We start from the raw sequence: 22,072 nt of genomic DNA, 5'->3' as shown, positions 1-22,072 counted from the left end.
GCCAGGAACATTCCAAGGTATAGCTCAGGGCCCTTGATATAAGGAGGAAGGAGACGAAAATAGACAGGTAATCCTAGCAGTATAGAAGACGAGGACATCTCTCCGTGACCCTACTGGTGGACTGCAAGTGTTGATAAGTGAACAGGTATTGTTGCAAACGAAATTCAGTGAAAGTTCCGGGTCAGTGAAAGTTCCAGGTCAGTGAAAGGTCCCATTGCAACCAAAGTGAAAGTTCCGCGGGATGCATGGACGGCATGTCGTGAAAGACAACCAAAGTCACGCTCACCGTGAAATGTGGTGCTCGTCCACCTGGCAGTGACATCGGCGAACAGCATCCGTGAAAGCTTTTAGGGGTAGGGGAACGTTCGACTATTTAACCGTGGATAATTCCTTCCCGCGGCCTCGTTGCATTCGATTTACACTGCAACCCCAACTTACGTTCAGGACGATGGGTCAGAAACATAGCCGGCATCTCTCCGAGTTGCGATGTGTCTGCGACGATGACGGCTCACGACCGTTGCTCACGGCCATGCCACTTATGCCCAGGCCACATCCGGAAGTTGCGCGTCCGGAAAGAACCAATACTCCCATTTCAACGCCAAAGACCGTGCCCCTGGAGCAGTACATCCGCGCAGTGCTTCCTCCCGATATTCATGACGAGCTACCAACTTGCTTCTTCCGGCCGTCAGCCACCTTTCCCACACCAACACTAAAGAAAGGCATAACCAACCGCGTGATTCTTTTCTCCGGCTCTTTCAATCCCCCACATATTGGGCATAAACTCCTACTCTGCCACGCCTTCTTCCGTAGCACATACCCCAACGTCATCGCCGCGATCATCACGCCGGCAAGCAAGTCCAGCCTGAGGAAGAAGTTTGAAGAGAAGGAACCCGACGCGCTTATCCTATCTAGGCAAGACCGCGCACGCTTATGGCAAGATAGGTGCCTTGATCCGTGGGTCTTGGTAAATCCGTACGGGATGCGAGTACATCGTGCGATTACGGAGGACTTGTTCGAGGCCGCAGCAAAGGACGGCTTCAAGATCGAGTTCGTAGTCGTGGGCGGGCCGGATTACCTGACCAAGGACCATGGGTGCAGGTTCTGGGGGGCGGAAGTTTATGAGGTAATTGTGAGTGATGTATTCAGGCCCGCTTACTTCATGGCGCCAGATGGGTCGCTAGAGCCCCTGCGGTGGTGTCGGGCGTGGAAAAATGCCCGCTCCGCCGAAGAACATCTCATGGAGCGCGTAACCCGGCGTGAGGTTTCAGCTATAGTAGTGCTGCATCTGCTGTATCCGGAGCAAGGGCGTCGAGTAAAAGAGAAGCGTTTCCGAAACGTACAGGGCTGGGAGGAGGCAGCGAGACAGTGCCTCGAGGAATGTTTGCAGCAGAGCGGCTCTTCTCGGATCTGCCAGAATAAGTACGACCCGGACCGGAGGCTGCAATTCGTGCCGGTCCGCGACTTCCTCGACCCGTTTGGCGAAGTTGAGGTGAGCTCTACTGCCATCCGGGAAGTGCTCAGGAACACGCCCCGAAATGAAGTAACCAGCGCTCTTGGTGGCCGGGCACTAAACGAGCGGACTCTTGTCGAAATCATGGACGCTCGAGCTGCGAAGAAAGCCAGCCAGCACAGAGCCCGTGGCACGTGACAGCGCCAAGATGGCTTGCCTGATCTGGAAACGCACGATGGGTGATGTCATTGTGATGGGACAGTGCAGGAGTGCGACAGAACCGGACGGACAACATAACGTTAAATATGGAAGACATAGCAAAGATTTACAGACGCGCATGAGATGGGATGAAGGAGAGAACAGATGTCAGACGGGAAGTCGTTTTCTTGTCGTTATCGCTATCGGCCCAGCTAGCCAATCAAAGCGCAGGACTCCACGACCTGCAGAAATCGCGTCGCGTGCCCAGAGCCTCACATCTGCCCTTGTCTTTCGTCTTCACAATTCGTCACGTCTCTTTTCTGCACGAAAACTTTGTCGCATGCCCGAAATGCAGCTGCAAACGACAGTGTTGCGCGGATCACTCGATCATCGAGGGCCCTGGGGGCCCAAACGACGTCATACCCCGCTCGCTAGGTAAAAGAGCTGAGCTCCCTCACCAGATGTCTCCCCACCTGCAATTGCACCACCAACCGCCCACCTCGACCTTCCCCCACCCTTAAAAGAGCTCAATTGCACCTCGGGCCCCTCATACGTCACCCACAAACACCACCATGAATCCCTTCAGCAGCACCAAGAACGACCCGCCAGCCACCAACCCGCCCACCACCGAGCACCCTCCATCGAGATTCGGCCCCGGCGCAGAGCAAGACCGCTACGCCATGCACTTCGGCATCAGCACCGACGGCCTCGAGCGCATCAAGAAAGCGGCGAGCTATAAGGGCACTGGCGCCGAGCAGGACCGCTACGGGGCACACTTCCACCTCGACAATGAGAAGGTCATGAAGGCCACGCAGAGCCTACTAAATGCGAAGGGCGCGGGCGCCGAGCAGGACAGATACGAGGGCCACTTCGGGCTCGGAGCGGACGGGTGGGCGCGGGCGAAGAAGCTGGCGGCTATGAAGGGCGAGGGCGCGGAGCAGGTATGTATATATGCATCCTTGATTTGTCGAGAGGGAGCGGAGTCATCTAACAGTGCTCAGGACCGGTACGGATCGCACTTTAGTTTTGACCGCAATGCCGTCGAGAAGACGGCCAAGTCGATACAGGAAGGTGTCAAGGATGCTACGCAGAAGAAATAGAGAATCGGGTTGGACACCGTACCAGGAAAGAAAGGGCGGCCGGATGCACCGGCTATGTTCTGTACGACAATAACTGCATCTTTCAATATTCTCAACCGAGCTTCTTCGGCATCGGCAGTCTCCGGTCAGCATCAACCAGCCTTCCAAGTATACACGGACACATCCATCGACTTAGCCTTGTCAGTCTCATCTGCTTCTAGGTTCTAATTCGAGGTTTCGGTTACGTACGATTTTCCACGATTAGTTTCTCCATGTCTTGGTGCACCTCTACTCTTCTATTTCAGTATGAGCTTGATTTGCCAAGCCCCTTCGAGCAATCACCCTCTTCCCTATTCTAGAGAATCGGCCTTTCCCGTCGCATGTTCCAGGCCTTCGGTGTTTCTCAAGCCAATTACTCACTCCTACATATCCAAGACTGTTTTCTGTCTCTCGGTACTTACTGCTCACTAAGCGGCCCCCTTCCGAGTTTTAATCTATTCGAACCAATAGCGGCTGACATGCTCCTACACGTTTCCATCATCGCACCAGCACATCATCCACATGTACGACCAGCGTCCCCACAAGTTCAGCCCATTTCCCAGGCACCATCGGAATCTGACCTAAGACTGCACTATCATGCTCCTCGAATAGCACGCCAACACACTTCAGCCACTGCCGTGTTCCCCACACGTACACGCGACTTCACCCCGTGATCGGAGGAATCTGACAACAGCCTAGGTCGGCGTCATCGGCGTATCGTGATCGACCATTACCCACACAGTAGCCCAGATCCCCAGAGCACCGTTGACAAATGCGCTCGTTGCCGCGGTCAATTCGAAACGAGCTGATTTTTGCAGGACCATGCTGAGGCGGAGTGGAGCGACAGCTTCGTCAACACGGCTGTGAAGGGTAACTGATAATCCTGGGTGGATGGATAGAGCAGCGATGCACAGCCCACACCAAGTAAGTATAAAAGGGTAGAAGAGTCAAGCGAGAAGACAGAACCTCCTCACTCATACATACATACCAGCAGCGCCCCAAAAACTCCAATACCATCCAACTCCATAACTCTTCTACAACCCCCCTCAACGCCCACCACACCCGCTCCCCAGACAAACAAACAAACATGAAGACCGCCATCATCCTCGCTTCCCTCCTCTCCGCCTTCGCCGCCGCTTCTCCCCTCGAAGCCCGCCAGGTACCTCCTGCCTCCCTCCCTCCCACTAACGCAAAAACACTAACTAACCTCCGCCGCGCAGGCCTCCGTCCGCGTCCTTCTCGCCAACGACGCCACCGACACCGCCGTGCAAGCCAACATCCCGCAGAACGGCGCGCGCACCAGCATCCGCGCGAACTTCGGCAGCCTGGGCAACCCCGTGCAGGCGAACCGCGGCAGCATCGTTACGGGCTCCGGCTCGTGCAATGTTTTCAGGGATGCCGGGGCTACGCAGCGCGTGGGCACGTTGACGGCTGGTGGCGGGGATGTTAGTTTTGGGGGGCTGCAGAATCTGGATAATGGGGTTATTGTTTGTCAGTGAGGGTGGTGTGTGGATTGGGGGCTGGAAGGATGGCGGGTAGGATGGCGGGTTGGGGAGGGCATTGCTTTGTGCTAGCTAGCTAGAGCGTTTCTTCGTTGTGCATGTCCTATCCTTGCTTGTGTGTGGTATTTTATCAATCAATTATGTCTTCGTCGAAGCATGTTGGTTAGTTTCCTGCTTCGACCCCATCCATCAGCATGCACCGCTTCGAACCTCCTCCCCTTTGCACTTCCCTCCCAAATCTCGCATCCCTCCTCCTCTCACTCCATCAGTCTAGTCGCTTCCATCTCATAACCAGAGGTGCTTAACCTCAACTACATCTCCAAGCATCTCGGGAACGAACGCCCCCTCCTTAACCCCAAAAGACACTCACTGTCCCCCCTTCCCAAACACCCCCCTCAACACCCCATTCACCCGCGCACCCAGCGATTTACTACGCCTATGCCCCCGACCATCCCCCCTCGCCTCCCGCTCATCCCCATTACTCCCACTTCCACTGCTGACTCCGCTTTTCCCCTGTGGATGAGGACCGCCCTTCACATCCCCCGAAAGCGAAAGCGCGCGCAGCACCCGACCCAGCGAGCCTGAGCGCGAGCGCTTATGCTTCCCCGTCGCCGTCGCCGTCGCCGTCGTTCCTAGCGGTGGCGCAGCAGCAGACTCCTGGCTTCCTTCTCCCTCCTCTTCCTCCCCGCGCGTCAGCAGCGGGAAGCGAAACCCGCGATCCAACTCGCCCGCAGCAGGACGCTCCTGCCTGCTCTGTGCAAAGCGCCATTTTACCTGCATCGACTCGCCCGCCTGCTCCTCCTCTTCGAACCGCTTTCCCGCAAGACCGCCGCTGTACGCGCGCCGTCGCAGTCGAAGCCGCGTTCTGCCCCGCGCGTTGAGCCGCGCGTTTGCGGCGGCCTGGTGCAGCTTGTCGCGTACTGCTTCGTCGTGCTTGTCTGCGTCTGCGTCGTGCAGTGGGTCTTCATATTCGCCGTCGGCGGAGGGGATGCGCGCCAGGAAGCGGAATTCGGGCGTGTTGAGCAGCGGGTTTGAGGGGTTGGAGCTGGTGGAGGAGGAGGAGGGGGTTTTGTAGTGTAGGGAGGGCGCGTAGGAGGCGTGTGAGGCGAAGCGGACGTGCTTTGCGGGGGGGTCTAGTGGCGCTGGTGGATGGGGGGAATTGGCGTGGGCGAAGCTGTGCCAGGGATTGCGGTCGGGGTCGGGGTCGGCGCTGGCTTGTGTATGTTCGGCGGTTGTGCAGCCGTCTGGGAGTGTGGAAAGCGCGTCCGGGTTGCGTTGTAGGTCTGTTTTTGCATCGGAGGGGAGGGAGGTAGATCCTGCGGATGCCGTGCGTCGGTGGCCCGGGCCGGCGAGCTTGGTAGGGTCGCTGGAAGAGGAGGATGAAGTGTTGCGTTTATGGGAAGGGGGCTTTGAGTGCGGCGCTGATATGGCTGTGTGTGTGCTGCTGGCACTGGAGTACTCTACCGGTCCGGGCCCGAAGCCGAAGCTATCGAGTGAGAAGGGGTAGTTGAGAGGAGGCGGAGCTGTCCTTGCAGTACTAGATGGGTACGGGGTACTAGTGTCGTGCGCAATAGCGTGCTTGGACAAGAGGTCCGAGATTGTGGTCTTGTTACGGCGATGAGTCCATTTGGATTGAAGGTGAGGTGAACGTGAACTCGCCGTCGACGGCTTTGGTTGTAGAAGCCCAGCGGCAGGAATGGCGGTCTCAGGACCCGAGTCTCCAAGCTCGTGAGTCGAAGACAGGCAAGCACCGCCCTCATCCTGTGGCACTGGCTGACGAGACGCCACTCCGGCCTCCTGAGCAGGATTGAACATGCCAGTCTTCTTCCGCCGTACTGCGCGCGCTCCAGGACTATGACGCGACGGTATGCGCTTTTCGTCAAAGCTAGCAGCTGGTGTGGCATTGCGTCGCTGCGACGGCAACGTGTCTCGGTCGTTAAGTCCTGCCGGAAGCGGGCCACGCGGAGTGGCTTTCGGTACGCCAGGGTCAGTCTTTGCTCGCTCCAGGGCTGGCTTTGGAGGCTCTATCTGCTTGTTTGGTCGTCCTTGTAGCCGTGCCTCCCCATTCTCCTTCTTTCCAACGCCGGGATTTGCACCGGTGTCCTGACGACCGAGCGAAGCACTTGATCGACGTCGACGGCTGGCCTCAGGCCCGACCTTTCGAGTAGGTCGCATTGCCTGGGATTGCAATGAATAGCGTTTTGTATCTGGGTTCTCCTTCGTCAGTAAATCCATGTTCAGCGGAGGGATTGGCATCATCGATGGTGACCCAGGAGGAGCATAGGAGTGACGACGGTCTCGAACTAGAGGGCCAGGAATGTTAACACTGGGTTGTGACGGGATCGGAGCGTCCCAGGATGGGGCCATTTCTGGTCGTGCTCCATCTGGAGGGGAAGTGTGTGCTTGTGAGAGCGGAGGTCGATGGAGGGTCTTCTGGAGAAGCGATGTGGTGCTTGCGTGAAGAGTCTGCGTCGAGGGCATGGTGGTCTGCGTTGGGCGGGCGTGTGGTGGCGCGTTTCTCGTCGCGATTTTCGGATGGTCCTGAGGCTGCATTGAGACTCCATTGGATGGAATGTCTTGAGAAACCAGAGAGGTCGCGTTTGACGAAGGCCGGATCGCAGTTCGAGCTTGCTGGGAGAAGTTTCCATCTCCATCTTGAACGCCTGCAATTTGTTGGTTACCAACTGGGCTGTATGCTACGGTTTGGGAGCGCGGGCGGTATCGCTTCGGCAGTAGACGCTCGTCGTTCCGTCCTTCGAGGGTTGACTCCATGATTGGTCCCCTAACAGATCTGTTAGTTGTAAACTAGGTTGGGGGTTGTATGTACAGATGGAGCGCGTCGTGTGGAGCGGGAGGTGTTGGCGGTTTGATATCTTGCTGTAGCAATCGTGTTTTCACTGGCGCGCTCTCCTCGCGCCAGGGCCTTACGCGACGCGACTTTCGTATGGTCATGGTGAATGTACCAGTAATTTCACAACCCTAGAGATACGAGGACTCGCGTGCAGAGTTCTGTTGTTCCTAATTAGTCGGATGGGACAAGCGGAGGTTCCTCGTCGCGGAAGTTCTTGTCTCTACAGTTGCACCAGACATATGGCACCAGACATATGAAGGCTCTGGTACCCTTTGTATAAACGGTGTCAGAGTGTTTGAGCGTTGGTACGCCGTAGCAGACGTGAACTGTTGGTTTATGAAATTTGCAAGAGGTCTGTTGGACTTTGTGATATAGCACATTTCCAGTATTTGTAGCCCAGCGTACTAATCAGTGCTGCAGCTGCCCGTGCCTTTCAGATTTGCGTAAGAGGGTGGACTCGCTTTGGCCGTTGTCTCGAACATCGTGGAAGACCTGGCATCTGTACTCGTGCCAGTCTCAGCACAGTCTCCAAACGTGCTGCCAACCACATGTAAAGTTTACATCGTAGCAAACCCTGCGTGCTAGGGCAAAGTATTCTACATTTGTTAAGGGGCCAGCGTGCACTCGAGGCCGAGTCGCGTCGACGGCAGCTTGTTGTGCTCAGGAGACGCGTTCCCCATTCGCCTTCACCACGCTTTTCACCAGCACGCGTTTTGCCGCCAAGAGCGCAATTAAAGCCTCGCCTACTTTTTCGCCGTCACCACGGCAGCTTCGCTCTTTCCTTCCACACACTCCCCTCACCTTTTTCTCTTCGGCTTGCAGCCCAGCACCTCGTCACTCTGCCTATCCTCCGCTCTCTCGTCGGCTCAGACCGCACCTCTTGTCAGCTTGGTTCTTCGTGAACCGCTCTCGTGCCTTCAATTCGCCCCGTTTCCTCCCCGCAGCCAGAGCGCGCCTCCCTCTCTGCGGCATCGAAAGCCCCCACCGCGTCCACGGGCCATATCGAGATACCGCACGGCGCGGATGCTGTACCCATTGAGATCGGGGTAAGTCGAGGCTCATGCCGCCTAAGACGTCTGGAAACAGCATGCAGAGGGCGACCGTTGGGTAACTCGAAGGGCGAGGGTAACCTCCCGATAGTCTGGTTGGCGGAGGCGAAAGTTCGGTTGTCGTTCAAGAGTCAGCAGCGTGGTACTACACCGGTAGTATCGGTGGCCTGGATCTCGGGGGTGGCATCCTGAGTGAACGGTCCTTGGCGGTGCGACACTGGGCCTAGCGGAAGCGGACCGGACGGGTCAATACCGTAAAAAGTTGCGACAGTAGAGGCCACAGATATTGAGTTCCCGCTTGCGGGGCTCTGATAGACCGAATGGTCCTGGCAAGCCTTGAGAGCCCCGACTTAGTCTATGTTATCTCGACGAAGGCGGAGCCGACGGCGGCTGGAGGAGTGAATTTGGGGGCAGGAGTTGGGTTCAGGTGTGGGTTGGGGAGAGTGGGTGTGTTGGGTGAAGCAGTGGAGGAGTGGAGGAGTGGGTTTCTGTGCGACGTCTGATGATGAGCCTTACCACGGGACCTGAAAAGCGCCGACCTTTTTACTTCGGCTTCGGCTGGAGTGGTCATTGGCGAATGTTCCCGGGGAATACTGGCTGAGGACGCTCTGGTTGGGAGCCTCTGTGGTGCCTGGCGGCGGTTTCGCGGCGGTCTGAACAATCTCTGGAGGCTTCTAGAAAGCAACTGGGGAGAGATCAATGCAACAGTTTCCGCGTACTCGATATCCTCATTTAATTGCCTCGTGACATCGCTCTTTCGGCTTGCAGAAGTCCTTTCCTTCATCTGCCCATAGGAAGTTTTGAGGGTTGACCACGAGCCTCAAGGATGACGTACAGACGATCGTTCTGCATGACCTGCCCCATTGATATCTTGCAGAGCGCGGAAACGGAGGCTATAGTGGAGGTTACTAGAATGGCGTTGGTGATGTCTCGATCCTCATGACGGTAACAGTTTCTCACGACCTTCATCTCATTAAATGCCCCATAATTCCATCCATCCTGTGTCTGTACACTGCTACTCGAGAAGAAGGTCCGCCTCACTACTGCTCAGCTTCTTCGGTCATCAATCGACGATTCCTCTCCATCCCCGGCTTATGGGTGGCCGCACTACGGTTAGTCATTCCCCAAATCAGGGAAATTGTCTGAAAACTACTTCTAAAATAGAGGTCTCTTTAGGACCAATTTTCGGACAAGTCCCTAAGTTAGGGGTAATTCCTACCGTAGCGGGGGAAGCACATGCAATAGGAAGACAATGCTGCGAAGACCGAAGACTAGATGATCTGGGATCGCAATTATCATGGATTAGCATTCTAGTTACAGCATCATGGCTGCACTACACCTCAAACCCAAGTCCAAGTCCCTGCACCACACCGCACCACTCCAAAAGTCTCAAGACCAAAGCCAGGCCCGTTGAAATACAGGAACGGAACCTAACCACAACGGTCAAAGAATTCTCTTGCCTTCCCTGCCGCCTCCTCAGCTTCCTCCACGAACCCCGTAAAGGTCCCCGCGACAAGGACGTCATGCGGCGCATCCTTCGTCTCCACAAAACACACTTGATTCCCCTCCACAGCCTGCATTCTCTCCACAAACACTCCAACCTCGTCATACAAGAGTTCCGCAGTGCCAGCATTCACGAAAACCGGCGTCTTCGAGCGGAACGCATGCTCCACAGGCCTGAGATACCTCTCACTCTCCTCAGACGCGGAGGCAGGCTCATACGCGTCCTTGCCCCACCGCAGCAGCCCCAGGCCCAAGAAGTCGACACGCAGGCTTTTGCTTTGGCCGTAGCGCGATAAGACAGCGTCGCTGACGTCGACCCACGGCGACCAGAGCATGGCGCCACGCGGCACGGGGAGGACTCTGCTGTCCTCGATGTAGCGAAGCAAGCCGACGACGATGTTCGCGCCCGCCGAATCGCCCGAGAGCACGACATTCCGCGCCTCGACGCCCTGGTCCAAGACGTATCGATAGAAAGAGACGGCGTCCTGGACAGCGGCCGGGAAGCGCGAGGCCTCGGTGCGCGCGAGCCGGTACTGCGCGTAGAACGTCTTTGCGCCGAGCTTCGACTCGAAGATCTTCGCGGGCAGTTTGCCGGTTTCCGCGGGGTCCGTGGCGGTCACGAAGGCGCCGCCTTGGAGATGCATTACGACTTTGCACGTCTTCCGCTCGGTGGTGTCTGTGGGTGGCGGGCCGGGGAACCAGATAGCCGGCATGGCACATGGCTTGATGCCTCCTGCCTCGCGGAGGATTCCGGTATATAGATCTGCGGGGCCGGGCGGGGCTAGGACGTAGCGCTCTTTCAGCTTGGATGCGCTCGCGGAGAAGGGTCGCAGGTGGACTTTGGTGGCGTAGAGGTAGAAGAGGCGGAGCCACTCGTTGCCGATGGCGGTTTTGAGCGACCATCCGGGCACTGGACGGCAGCGTTTGGCGGCGTAGAAGAGAGAGAGTACTGCGAGGTATGGGGGCGCGGAGGCGACTAGTAGGAGCGTAGCAAGGGCCTTGAGAGGCTGGTGCGATAGGATAGGGGCCATGATAAGTATCTGGAGACGGGGGGGGTTATCAGGGTGGTGTGAGAAGGTCTACGCGTTGGCAAGAAATTCACTCGGCTCGCTTTTAGATATTCAGCGAGGATTTTGCTTGCAATGAGGATGCTGCATCGCTAAGCTGTGCGGAGATGGCGGAACTATCATTGCGGCGCAGCACGCGTAGCCTCCACAGTCTGCGCGTGCATGGCGCGGTTTTATTCCTACGCCCTTGCACAGTCCCTCTCTACCTTCAGGACTCTCATCGCACGGGTTTCTCCTCCTAAATTGTAGGTTTGCACGGCCGCGGTGTTGACAGCTTAATTGGCTGTCACCCTGTCGTCATTTTCGACTCCCGAGAGACTGGACTGGATGCGTTGGCAGTGCGGCGTGAGCGGTTAAATCGCCTTCGCAAGACAGCAGCGCTTTCCTACTTGATCGGTAACGTTGGCATGGGGCGCAGACAGAAGATGACTCGTAGGAAGTCTTGCCACTGTCTCTGTCTCTGTTGAACGTCGGCGTCATAGCCCACCAGAGAGACGAAACATTTTTCTCGATGTTTATAGATGGTATATGTACCAAAACAGCATATGAACAGCGAAGCGAACTCGCTCACCAGGAGTAAGTAGTAGCACTCAGCGGACCCACCCCTCGCCCCATATATACACAATACAGCCCGCCACCCAAGCATATCTCCCTCCCTCCCTCCCGCAGGCAGCGGGTACACAAAATCCCACTCTCGCTCTCCCAGTCGTTACACGCCACCCCTTCAAATCTCATCATCGACAACCACGCGCCCAGCAATACTCCTCTTCAGCGGCGTCTCATCCGAGCACACCTTCATGAAGAGATCCATCCCCGTCCCCGCCGTCCCGCAGCCAAACACCGGCTCCGGAATGCCCAGCTTCTGCAGCGGCGTGTCGACGTAGTACGCCTGCGTAGGGCAGTACGAGCCGCCGCCGCAGTTGATGCGTCCGCATGCGCCCTTTGTCATCTACATTAGCACAGTTCATGTTTGATCGAATTCCGACGTTCCTCTCGCTAAGGAAAACTGGGTAATGCAGAGCCGAAGAAGGAGGGGTGTGAAGATGAATGGGTTGAGTGATATTCCATTACCTACCTCCGGCGAATCCATAGCAAGCCCCTTCTCATGGCCCGGACAGCTCTCCGCGCCCTCACCCTGCGCGCAGTCGACGAACGAGATATCGTACCACACCTGGCCGCCGGCAATCGCGTACTCGAACTGCGTCTGCTTGCCGCCCTGCAGCTGGTCCGTCGTGCTGACCTTGAAGGAGACGCCGCAGCCGTCGCAGGGGCTGCGGAAGGGCTCTGAGTACTTCGTGCGCGAGGGCACTTTGATGGCTTCGGAGCTGCCCTGCGGTTGAGCGTTAGTACGCACGATGTTTGCTTGTGGATAGGAGAGATATGGAGGGACGTACCGTCTGGTCCACGCTCCAGATCCAAATATCGTACGGGCAGCGGTTCCCAATGATGGCGTTTCCCATGCCGCCGTCGCGCGTCTGCATGTTGTTTCCGCCGTAGGGGTTAGTGTTCGTTTCGTTTGGCCCGTGGTGAGGAGGGTGATGTTCCACGTCGACGCCACTGTGGGTGTTGTTTCCGCGGTGCTGGTGGTCGATGTCTACATCGACGTGGTCGTGGCTGTGGCCATTGTGCGTGCGGTTCCCAGGTGGATGGCTGTGCAGGAACTGCGAGACGCGGGAGCTGTCGACGTTGATGTCTACGTCGACAGCGACGGTCAGGGCAGCTTGCAGAGCGCTGGCGAGGAGGATCGACTTGAGCTGCATTTTCGAAATGCTTGTTAGACAGGGTGATGAACGGAAATGAGTCAATGAATGGAAGTGAGCAGAGGCTCGGAAAAGAATGGAATGAACCGAACGGTTCGGGGTTGAAAGAACGACTGTGGTTGAAGAGAAAAGACCTAGATGGTGGCTTTGTCGGAGGTGTTACGGGCGGGCGTCTTCTTATACAAAGGAACAAAGCCGGCATCTTTGGGATGGAGGATCATGTCTTTGTGCTTGACATTCCAGGCCGCCGACAAGCATCCTTCCATGGCGACGAGTTTGTTTCTTCCAGTCGGAAACATAGCCGAGCATTGAGCTGCAACGCCTTGCCGAGATGTTTTGAGGCGGATGCTTTCATGTCCGGACGTTGGTTGGCTAGCTTGTCATAGTTTCTGGGTACTTGGATGTTCCGAGCGTGTAACGGAGATGAGTAAGGGACTTTTCAGCCTCGTGCTGGGTTGGCCTGAAGGATGACAGGCAAAGCGCTTCGCCTAGTCCGGAGCTAGATAGGTTATTCATTATAGATATGCGCTGTCGCAATAGCTGTGTCCGTATGGTCAGGCATGGCGGAGAGACGTAGGAGTAAGGCTTCGTAGCTCGTGTACACTGCACAAGAGCAGCTTAAACGCGCAGACTAGTGGCAACAAATCCCTGCTGTACGGAGTGCCAATGACGTTCAGGATCCCATCGGTTGAGTTGGGCCGTCTCGGAGAGGATCCTGAGTGCCATCACAGCCCTGGAGCCACAGGAACACGTTCCGCAGGCGATTCGACCAAACCTTAAACATGCGCAGTGTATTGAAACGAAGCGCAGTTTAGGAGGCCTTACACACCTATTCCCTTCTGTTGTATAATGGTCTGGTGAGCACAGTATGCTCAAGGTGCGGAACGGAGGTGCACGGACCACGAGGTGGCTAGTTCTGGGGCCGCGAAACGTTTCGGTAGTCCGATGCGCAGGAATCTCCGACAAGTGCAAAGCGAACCACTAGGTAGTGTTGGCGGAGATAAAAATTAGATCTAGGGTTCCTCGCATATCGGATATTTGTCTAGGTCATTCTGCTCTGGTACTCGTTAGCAGGTATGAAGAGCCGAGCCCACGAGATGGGACAGGACGAAGTCGATCAAGATGAGGCTCAAGACCTTGAGCCACGAGTCCACCATCTCGTTCTTTTGCCTGTAGTTGACGCCGACGCCGACTTTGCAGTGACCGTGAATCGACATGGTGGGGCGGCTCACAGCTAGTCTGGGTCGTTGAAGTCCGAGTGGCCGTGCTCATCTCGAATCTCCACGGGCCATCCATAAGCGTCCAGCTACACCGAACCACCGGAGGTATCGGGTGGTGGACGAATGAATCTTGATGCGAAAAAAAAAACCTATCTCGGCGCCCTACGCAATGCGAGCCATACCAACCCAAGCTTCGGCTAAAGTCGCAGGCGTTAACGATTGATCGTAAACCTCGCTCTACTCTTTTAGGTAGGGCCAGATGTCGGGTGCTGAGAGCCCTGGGATGTAGGGTGACAGATTGCGTTCGATATGCAGTGTCATCCGAATGAGCGTCGGCCCTCCATCGAGGATAGTCTGGACACGTATCTAGAGAACGGATAGCCTGTAGCTCGTAAGCGACGGAAGGCGACGGTCGCTCCGATTTTCCATCAATAAATCTGAACTGTAGGCATGCGCATCGAGGCCGTAAGTCTATGCTGAAGGTCATGGATGAAAAGGAGGGCGAAAGCTCGTGAGAAGGTGTTGGTGCGACAGGTCGAGAGATGTGTAGCGATCGGATGATCTATATATCCCACAGGACGTAGCGAAGGAAAGACAAAGCTCAAACTATCACACTCCTGTTTAAGCTCAAGATGCATGCTATCGTGTATTCTGCAGACCGGTTTGGAAACTCCGTGCCTGTGATTGTCAGAATCCGGCGGTCGAAGACCGAGCTGCCAAGCCGCGATCCCAATATGGCATGAAGCATGCCCTCTCCACAAACCTACATACTGCGTGTGTAAGACGTCTTTATCGATTACTGAGGTTGTTTTGGGACCTATCCTTCGCCAGTCCGCAAGTCTCTCCCATTACGCCCCACCGATCTCCCGGATACTGGCGGAACATGAACAATTCCACGTTCCGTCACAATCCAGGAACGAATCCTTCGGTGAGGCATACATCTTCCTCCACTATCGCGGCAGTCAAGGCTCGAACGGGGCTGTGGATGAGTTGTGGCAGTAGACAACACTTTGCGGTATCGCGCTTCCCAATCAGGTAAGCGAACCCACATTGTGGGGCGCGCCTGCTCCCGGATACTCCAGGCTCCTTCTCCAGGCACCAGACGAAGCGCGTCGATTGAGATGTGGATGATGGGAAGGCACGACTGTGCATCGCGAGGTCGGTTGACCGAGACCTTATCGAGTATTCCATTTGGCGCTTCAGTGTGCTGGTACTTCCACGCTATTCTTCACCGGGCATCCCTCTTCACTTCTTCAATTCCACCACATCCGCGAAACGAGGCACAAACTGCGTTTAAAAGCAATCTCTTTGCCCTCAAGCACCATCGAGCCTTCTCTTTCTTTCGACCCAAACATAAGCGAGATCACCAGACCGGCGCGAACTCTGGATTACCATGGCCCCCGCAGCAACCATCTCGCAACCGACCCTCACCCTCGCAGGGGCCCGAACCACTCTCGCAGCAGCCGAACAGCATGCCCTCGAAATCGGCGTCCCCATGTAATTTTTCTCTACTCGTACGCTGGCATCGCGGCTGACACGGACAAGGAACATTGCAATCATGGACTCGCACACGCACCTCCTAGCCTTCACCCGCATGGACGGCGCAAAAATCACGTCCATCAACATCGCGCTCGACAAAGCCTTCACCGCGGCCGGCCATCGCGTGCCTACGTCCGCCTACAAAGAGAATGTGTGGCCGGGCGGTATGGCGTTCGGAATCGGAAATACGAATGGTGGTCGTTTCTGTACCATAGGAGGCGGGGTACCCATCATCGATGACGACGGCCGAATTCTCGGGGCGGTTGGTTGTTCGACGGGGACGCCGGCCGAGGACGAAGAAGTCGCCAATGCCGGGAGGGATGCGGTGTTGGGTTTGATAAGGGAGGAGAAGGAGAATGAGAAGTGGACGGAGGTAATGGAGGCATTGGAGAAGGAGAGGGAGAGAGAGTGGAAGAGGGTGCGGAAGGAGATCACGCCGCCTGCGGATCCACCGGTGGAGGAAATGATGCAGTAAGTGTGTACAGGGTATCTTCTCAACGTGGGAGAGAATAGAAAGACGAATGACTCCTCACGTCGAAAGAGGGGCATACCCCTTCAGCCAGGAGGGAAATCATGTCCTCCCTCTCGTTCGACTGGTGCTATTCGATAGGGTCCTTACACTATGTCTTCAAGTGGATCCTACAAGAAAAGCCATATTAGCCAAATGCATTATTGATTTTCTAGTGCCTTCTCGACACCGAAGCGAGGTTGCACATGAGCGTGACACCATCGCACACGTTGTGCGACTCGACACCAGAACAAAAAGAATGTCGTTGTCTCGCTACTAAAATCTTGGTGTGCAACGTGCTTGAAGAATGTTGGGGTGCATGACCTGATGCTCGTGCTAAGACTCTCGGGCTACGAATGCGCGCAGGACTGAGCCTTGATTTCGTGTCGTCTTTCGTCGATAGCTCCGGAGTACCTTGAAAACTGCGGAGCGCGGGCGCAACTGGCTAGTCCAAACGGACATCCTTTGGATGTAGCTTTCCTCAACGGTGATGTTGCGAGGTATGACGAAGCGGAGTCTGACTGCAGCCGCGGGGCACGCACCATGAGAGCTTTGATGACTGGTGGCCTACAGTTTGCAAAGCAGGTTTCGCAGTATGCCAGGAGCGGACAGGGAGTGCGATGTGTCCTTGTTGCAACGACTGACGAGAGGATGTCGCGATGAACGGGTGTCTCGCAGGAAGGCAAGAAGGAGAAGGGTTCGGTAGCGCCTTCCGATCCCGGATCCTGACGCAGGTTAACCGACCTCGGATGGAGTGTCTTGGCAGCCACCGCGTTTCCTTTCCACTCTTTTCAGCCTTCGTCTCAACTTTATGCAACCTTCCTTCCACCTCCTCGTTGCCAGACCGTGCCCCAACGCAAAGCCATCTTCGCCTTCACGATGCACCGCGCTCTGTGCAATGACTTCGCGCATGCACACCACCTTGGCGCCGTTAGCGCAATTACGGACCGACGAGCGCCAACCCCTCATCTCCGCGCGCAGGATGCAGGAGCACAAAACGGAGGAACTGTTTCAAACAGACAATCCATTGTCCATTCTATTAACGCAGCGTAATTGCTGACGGAGGTACAGCAGCTGCAAATTTGTCTGGCGACGCCGCAGCACATATGCTAGCGCCCACTGCCGTCATTCGTCGCGCTGCGAAATTAGCGACTCACTGCTCCAGTCAGCTGGCTAAAAGTAGGCGCCCATGCAGCAAGAAACGTCACAGCTCGTAGGTCACTCGAGGAAGCGAAGAAGACGCAGATGAGATGACAGTCGTGAAAATGCATCAATTGCAGCGGAAGCGCGCCGCTATGGACAAGAAGCGTACAAACAACGTACAGTACAAGAACAGAATCTTAGCGCGTCAGCGCTTGGCCCTCTCCAAAGAAAAAAACGTTTTAGGTATCCCGACCTCTTTCTCTTGCACCTCCTCGTCTATGCCAAATCGCAGCCCCAGATGCCGCCGGCGTTGCCGCAGCCAATCTTACTGTACGACGGCGAGGTGAGGATGTCCGCGTGGCCAGTCTGCCCGGCGTACGCCCAGCCCTCGGACGCGGTAGCGCAGATGCCGTCCATGCCGGCCATGTCGGGCCTCTCGCAGAGCCAGCCGCCGACGAAGACGTGCTCGAAGTCCTCCGGGCCGCCGGGAGCGAGGACCTGCGCCATGGAGCCGCTGAAGAGCTGGTGCACCATCTGGCCGTTGCCCTCGGCGCAAGTGCGCTCCGCGTTGGCCGCGAGCTGGGAGTCCTCGGTGAGCTTGCTTAGGCCGAGCTTGGCTCGCCACTCGTCGACAATGGCCATGTAGCCGGTGCTGGCGGGAGCGGTCGCGACAGGGGCGGCCGAGGATTCAACAACAGCGCTGCTCGGGGGAGCCGCGGGGGCGCTCGGGGTCTCGACCTTGACGACGGTGGTGGTGGGGACGACGACCTGGGAGGAGGGCTCTGGCTGGGGCTCAGGAGCCGGGGTCGGGTGAGGTTGACCGGGAGTCACGATGACTGTGACGAGCTTGGTCTCGTAGACAATCTTGGGTCCACGGTGCTGGCGGGGCGCCGGAGCCGCGAGAGCGGAGCCCGCAAGGGCGAGGAGAGAAAGAGTCGCGATGGCGTGCATTTTGACAGTTGAGGACGAGTACTTTCGACTGGGATTGGCAAAAACGTAGGTAGGTTTTGTAGGTAGAGTGTGTGGGTGGACGAGGGTCTAGCCGCTGAGCAAAAATCGCTAAGAAACGAATGTGGATAGTTCCCTTAGGGGAGCTGGGTTGCAAATGAGTGTGTTTGGAAAGAGAGTGCTTTTCCAAGGAATGACTGGGTGTACGTCGAAGTCGCAGACTTGTCGGGAGCAGAAACGAACGAGGGGCGGCAGCAGGGCTTCACTTTATACGACCGTAGTGACAGTTGCGGCACGCCCGCCCGCCAGCCAGCACATCTCCGCACATCACATCTGTGCAGCTCCAGCCGTGTGCCTTAGGCCCATCGCTAATTTTCCTTGGAGTCCGCTTCCCGCCCGCCTGGCTGGGTGCTGTAGCCCGGATCCCCTCCTTTCATTTAGCTAAGACTGCTCATTAGCTGGTTACGACGGTTGCGCACGCCACTCGGCGCACGCCGCTTGTTTGGCAGTCCGATGCACTGTACCGTACCTGCAGGTCGTCCAGATGCGCCCTGTGGATTCGCTTGTGTTTTGCAAAACGGGCGGCCAACCAAACACGGCAGGCCAGTCGGGTGGTAGGCGCTGTAAAAATCTGTTACAGTGCTGACTTCGCCGTATCAAAGGGGTCGTATTGGTGCAGCTTGCTTGTTGGCGCAAACGGACGGATGTCAAAATATGAGTGCTGCAGGGGTCGCTATTTGCGCGCGGATCGTCAGGGGCACAGTACACACAGCACAGTACAGCACAGTACAGTCAACCCTCCCCGTCCTCTTCTTTCCGCCCTGAGTCAGCAGCAAAGTCCGCCCGCATCGGGCAGGCCAAACGAGCGGAGTAGCGCCTAATTGTCCGTTTTTGTTTCTCTTACCTGCCTCCGCCGTGTTGCGATTGGCTGGAATTCGGCGTATTCGGACGGGCGCGTTTCAGCGCCGCGCTAGCGGCGACGACAAGGAAAAAAGTGAGGAGTTGTTGAACGGGTCTAGCGCACGCCTTCGCGTTTCAGCCATGCGGTCAACATGTGCGGCGCGGGCTGCCGAGATGGGAACGTGAGCGGCGAACGTAAGGGAAATTCGGGCGCTGGGGTGGTGGGATCGCGGCGTGCGCTGGTGAGGGGGGGAAGGTTCTGGACTTTGGTCGTCTCATTTCCTTGGGTTTGAGGGCGATGGAGGGGTTTTGGTCGGGAGATGAACACAGAGGCGGGACGTGAATGAGGAGAAGAAGCGCCGGGGACGATGATTAGTGGAGATGATGATGACGAAGTGCTGCAGCGCAGCGCTGCATTCTGTGAACAACCAACTGTGGAAACAATCCCATTGTCTACGTCCTGATAATGCCACGTGGTTCCGCCATGCTGTCAATTCGATGCGAATCCTACTAGTTCCAGGTTTCTCTGCGTCTTTCTTCTATGGGTCGCGCAGAGTCTCGACGGTGGGATTGGCGTCTCCACAAACGTCATTTACCGAGCCGTGTTTGCCCCTGAAGCGAATCATTAATCGGATGCGGGATATGGGCGATGCGACAAGGGGCCCCTGCGAAGATTATTTAACTTTGCTATGAGTTGTCTCGCGGAGTCGGATCTTTGCGTGGTCATTATTTTCAAGAGGGTGAGGGTTTGAGATATTCCGTTTGCTCCTGCGTCATATCACGCCGGTTAATGAATTAAGCAGTGATGTTCTTTTTCGTTTGTGAGAAGCCGGGGAGGAAGTGGTTGAGGTGGAGGCAGGATTCTGCAAGGCGATCTTGCACAGCGGAGAGGAGAAGTGTCTGGAATTCGCCGCGATGGATGCTGAACTGAGGGACTTAAGATGGGCTTGTTACTCCTAAACTATCTGTGGTATTTTGTGCGAGATCGGTGGGACACGAGCCAATGGGCAGCCTCCTGGGCAAGGTAAGCCGGGCCGACATTGTTGCTCTTGTGTATACAAATACTGTTTAAAATGCCTTCAAACAGCAGGAGCATTACCACTCTGCGCGAAAGACCTGGAGTCTGCTAGAGGTAGCGCACTAGGCTCAGCGTCGGAGATTTCCACGCTTTGCCCTTTTTAGAGTAGCGTCTCCACGAACCAACCCACTTCGAAGCTGGCGGCTTTTCATCCTCTCAATACCGCATGTCGTGACTCGTTCCCCATCACTTTTCATCAAGCAGCCAAAAAACAGCTGGCTATCGCTATCGCCCGTTATTGACCAATGGCGTTGCTCTATCCTTTACCTCGGATCGAGAGTCTCTAAGGACTGAGGTATTCAATCAACAATGCTTTGTCCAGCGAGCTGCTATGCCTTTGTCACTTGTTTGGCGTATTTCGCCTTTCTTTTTGCTCTTTGTCTTTGAATTTAATCCAATCCCGCTTTGTGCGTTCTTCCTTAGTATTCAGTATTTAAAGCTAGTAACTTCCACAAAGCTTCTGTCTCCCTTTTGTGCACACCGATCCAATTACGCGTTTCTCGGAAAATCCCAGAACCTTCGATTCCAGAAGTACCAAATTCGCATATTCCGTCTACAGTGGACTGACAGTATGGAGGCCTTCTTGCGGCAGTATCCCGAGTTCGCCAACGGCCCTATCACGAACCCGCCGCCATCTGCAATGCAAACCGCGTCGATACCCGTTTGGCAAAGTGCTACCACATCGCTCAGCAGATTCTCTCCCCCTTCGGTACCCTTCATAGCTGGAATCCTACTGATATCCCTTCTTCTCTGCATCATCACGTATATGGCTTCTTTGCTGGTCGTTGAGCATGAGCTTGGTGGGTACGGACTGCTGACCGTTACTACCGCTGTTAGGTGGCGCGAGCTAACCACAAGGCTCAAGCGGGCCCGTGCTCAGGTCGCGAGCCTTAAAAGGCAGACTGAGTGGTTGGGGAGCCAGTTGAGGACGGAAATGGGTAAGAAAGCACAAGCCCTATTGGAACTAGAAAACACAAGGCGGGACCTGCAGGCGGGTACCGACCACAACAAGGAGAATGCAGGGGAAAACCGCGCGACTAATGACACCATCGAGGCGTTAAAGAAGGAGTTGGAAGAAACTAAGACGGAGCTCCGTGATTCTCGCCAACACGGAAAGATCTTGGAAGACGACCTCCAGCGGATGGAGGCCAACATGCAGGTCGATCGGGACACCATCAAGGAGCTTCGCAGACAATTATCGGTCCATGGTAAGCAGGAGTAAGGAGGACCGGGATGAATGGAAAGCTGTGGCGAGTGACAACATGAGCAAGATCCAAGACTCGGACGAGGAGAAGCTGATGCTGATGCAGAAGGGTACGGCAGTAAATATGGCGGTATGGGGTAAATCATGAGGAATTGGCATCCGAAAGGCTTAAGTGGACTATGAGATGCGGGTGGAGTGTCGGGGATGGGGACTAGGGATAGCCGGAAACATGGAAGATCACGACGAATGTTGGAGGTATGTTGAACGGTAGGTGCTTTGTTAACTTTGTTGCTTCTGGTCATTCGTTTCTCAATGTGTTTTCCCTAGTATATCATATTGCGACTTCAATCTCATCCGTCGTCACTATTATCTCTCCTGAACATATTACGAGTATGCCTAATCTATGTCTTTGTGGTCGCATGCGATTATTTCCCTCATTTCTTCTATCTCCGTCCTCGTCTACCAGATACCAGATTCCATGCATGTCGGGCGGTTCGCGGCCGTTGCCTTGAAAGTTCACTGTCCGAAGACCAAGCGCATGACGCGGAATAGACCGATTCCCGGGGGAAAGGGCTCATGATTGCCCTCCAGTGCCCTGTAGGAATGCGGGTGAATTCACGCCAAGCCTTCCTGCACCTTCCGCCCACAGGTACTTAGAGCCTGCTTCAGCGCCACCCCCTCTTTGCGCTCATACCAGTCCGCTTACCGAACCCGCGCAGCTCAACCCCATCAGAGCTCGACCTTCCGCGATCGCCCGGCGACATCCGAGATTTCACCACGGTTCCACACGTCACGAGATTCTGAACTTGGGACCCGCGCATACGTCAGTCTCTCTGGAGTATTTCACCGCTAGGTTCACGCTTGGGTTTATATAACGCACTGAGAACTTCGCTGCTCGCTCCCTCCTCGCACTCTCACACCCAACCCAACCGCATTCCACATTCAACCAGAAACATTCGTAACCCATCTACAACACACCCGACACCCCCGACACTCACCACGGAAGCCTCTGGGCCGACCTTGGTGTCGGCCCC

General features: G+C 56.0%; 10 protein-coding genes across 10 annotated transcripts; 6 read left to right on the top strand and 4 right to left on the bottom strand.

Annotated features, from left to right (window-relative positions):
• Nucleotides 1–538: 538 nt before the first annotated feature.
• On the top strand, nt 539–1,648 carry BU26DRAFT_493503 (uncharacterized protein; the record flags this gene model as incomplete). Its single annotated transcript, XM_033826154.1, has 2 exons — nt 539–855; nt 943–1,648. 2 exons carry the CDS (start codon nt 539–541, stop codon nt 1,646–1,648), a joined length of 1,023 nt encoding a protein of 340 aa, XP_033678518.1.
• A 572-nt stretch (nt 1,649–2,220) lies between these two features.
• Nucleotides 2,221–2,748, top strand: BU26DRAFT_436940 (uncharacterized protein; the record flags this gene model as incomplete). Its single annotated transcript, XM_033824201.1, has 2 exons — nt 2,221–2,589; nt 2,632–2,748. The coding sequence occupies 2 exons, from the start codon at nt 2,221–2,223 to the stop codon at nt 2,746–2,748; spliced, it is 486 nt and encodes a 161-aa protein (XP_033678517.1).
• A 1,283-nt stretch (nt 2,749–4,031) lies between these two features.
• On the top strand, nt 4,032–4,265 carry BU26DRAFT_437051 (uncharacterized protein; the record flags this gene model as incomplete). The annotated part of the gene is made up of 1 exon (XM_033824205.1): nt 4,032–4,265. A coding segment is annotated over one exon (234 nt), but the record flags the coding sequence as incomplete, so codon positions are not given.
• Nucleotides 4,266–4,634: 369 nt separating this feature from the next.
• BU26DRAFT_570202 (uncharacterized protein) lies at nt 4,635–7,040 on the bottom strand (the record flags this gene model as incomplete). The annotated part of the gene is made up of 1 exon (XM_033833976.1): nt 4,635–7,040. The coding sequence occupies one exon, from the start codon at nt 7,038–7,040 to the stop codon at nt 4,635–4,637; it is 2,406 nt and encodes an 801-aa protein (XP_033678515.1).
• Nucleotides 7,041–9,439: 2,399 nt separating this feature from the next.
• On the bottom strand, nt 9,440–10,836 carry BU26DRAFT_523801 (alpha/beta-hydrolase). The gene has a single exon (XM_033830139.1). It carries the CDS (start codon nt 10,700–10,702, stop codon nt 9,599–9,601), a length of 1,104 nt encoding a protein of 367 aa, XP_033678514.1. The 5' UTR covers nt 10,703–10,836; the 3' UTR covers nt 9,440–9,598.
• A 626-nt stretch (nt 10,837–11,462) lies between these two features.
• Nucleotides 11,463–12,198, bottom strand: BU26DRAFT_534387 (uncharacterized protein; the record flags this gene model as incomplete). The annotated part of the gene is made up of 3 exons (XM_033831215.1): nt 11,463–11,678; nt 11,814–12,068; nt 12,133–12,198. 3 exons carry the CDS (start codon nt 12,196–12,198, stop codon nt 11,463–11,465), a joined length of 537 nt encoding a protein of 178 aa, XP_033678513.1.
• Nucleotides 12,199–14,934: 2,736 nt separating this feature from the next.
• On the top strand, nt 14,935–15,924 carry BU26DRAFT_118858 (DUF336-domain-containing protein). The gene is made up of 2 exons (XM_033819494.1): nt 14,935–15,215; nt 15,264–15,924. The coding sequence occupies exons 1-2, from the start codon at nt 15,112–15,114 to the stop codon at nt 15,730–15,732; spliced, it is 573 nt and encodes a 190-aa protein (XP_033678512.1). The 5' UTR covers nt 14,935–15,111; the 3' UTR covers nt 15,733–15,924.
• Nucleotides 15,925–16,821: 897 nt separating this feature from the next.
• BU26DRAFT_523797 (uncharacterized protein) lies at nt 16,822–18,181 on the bottom strand. The gene has a single exon (XM_033830138.1). It carries the CDS (start codon nt 17,857–17,859, stop codon nt 17,185–17,187), a length of 675 nt encoding a protein of 224 aa, XP_033678511.1. The 5' UTR covers nt 17,860–18,181; the 3' UTR covers nt 16,822–17,184.
• A 1,831-nt stretch (nt 18,182–20,012) lies between these two features.
• On the top strand, nt 20,013–21,396 carry BU26DRAFT_523796 (uncharacterized protein). The gene has a single exon (XM_033830137.1). It carries the CDS (start codon nt 20,406–20,408, stop codon nt 21,054–21,056), a length of 651 nt encoding a protein of 216 aa, XP_033678510.1. The 5' UTR covers nt 20,013–20,405; the 3' UTR covers nt 21,057–21,396.
• Nucleotides 21,177–21,627, top strand: BU26DRAFT_118823 (uncharacterized protein). The gene has a single exon (XM_033819493.1). It carries the CDS (start codon nt 21,296–21,298, stop codon nt 21,548–21,550), a length of 255 nt encoding a protein of 84 aa, XP_033678509.1. The 5' UTR covers nt 21,177–21,295; the 3' UTR covers nt 21,551–21,627.
• The last annotated feature ends 445 nt before the right edge of the window (nt 21,628–22,072 follow it).

Source organism: Trematosphaeria pertusa (genome assembly GCF_010094035.1).
Source record: "Trematosphaeria pertusa strain CBS 122368 unplaced genomic scaffold BU26scaffold_17, whole genome shotgun sequence".
In the NCBI taxonomy this organism is placed as follows: Eukaryota; Fungi; Ascomycota; class Dothideomycetes; order Pleosporales; family Trematosphaeriaceae; genus Trematosphaeria; species Trematosphaeria pertusa.
Note: the sequence above shows the minus strand (reverse complement) of the source record. Positions and strands in the feature narration are given on the sequence as shown.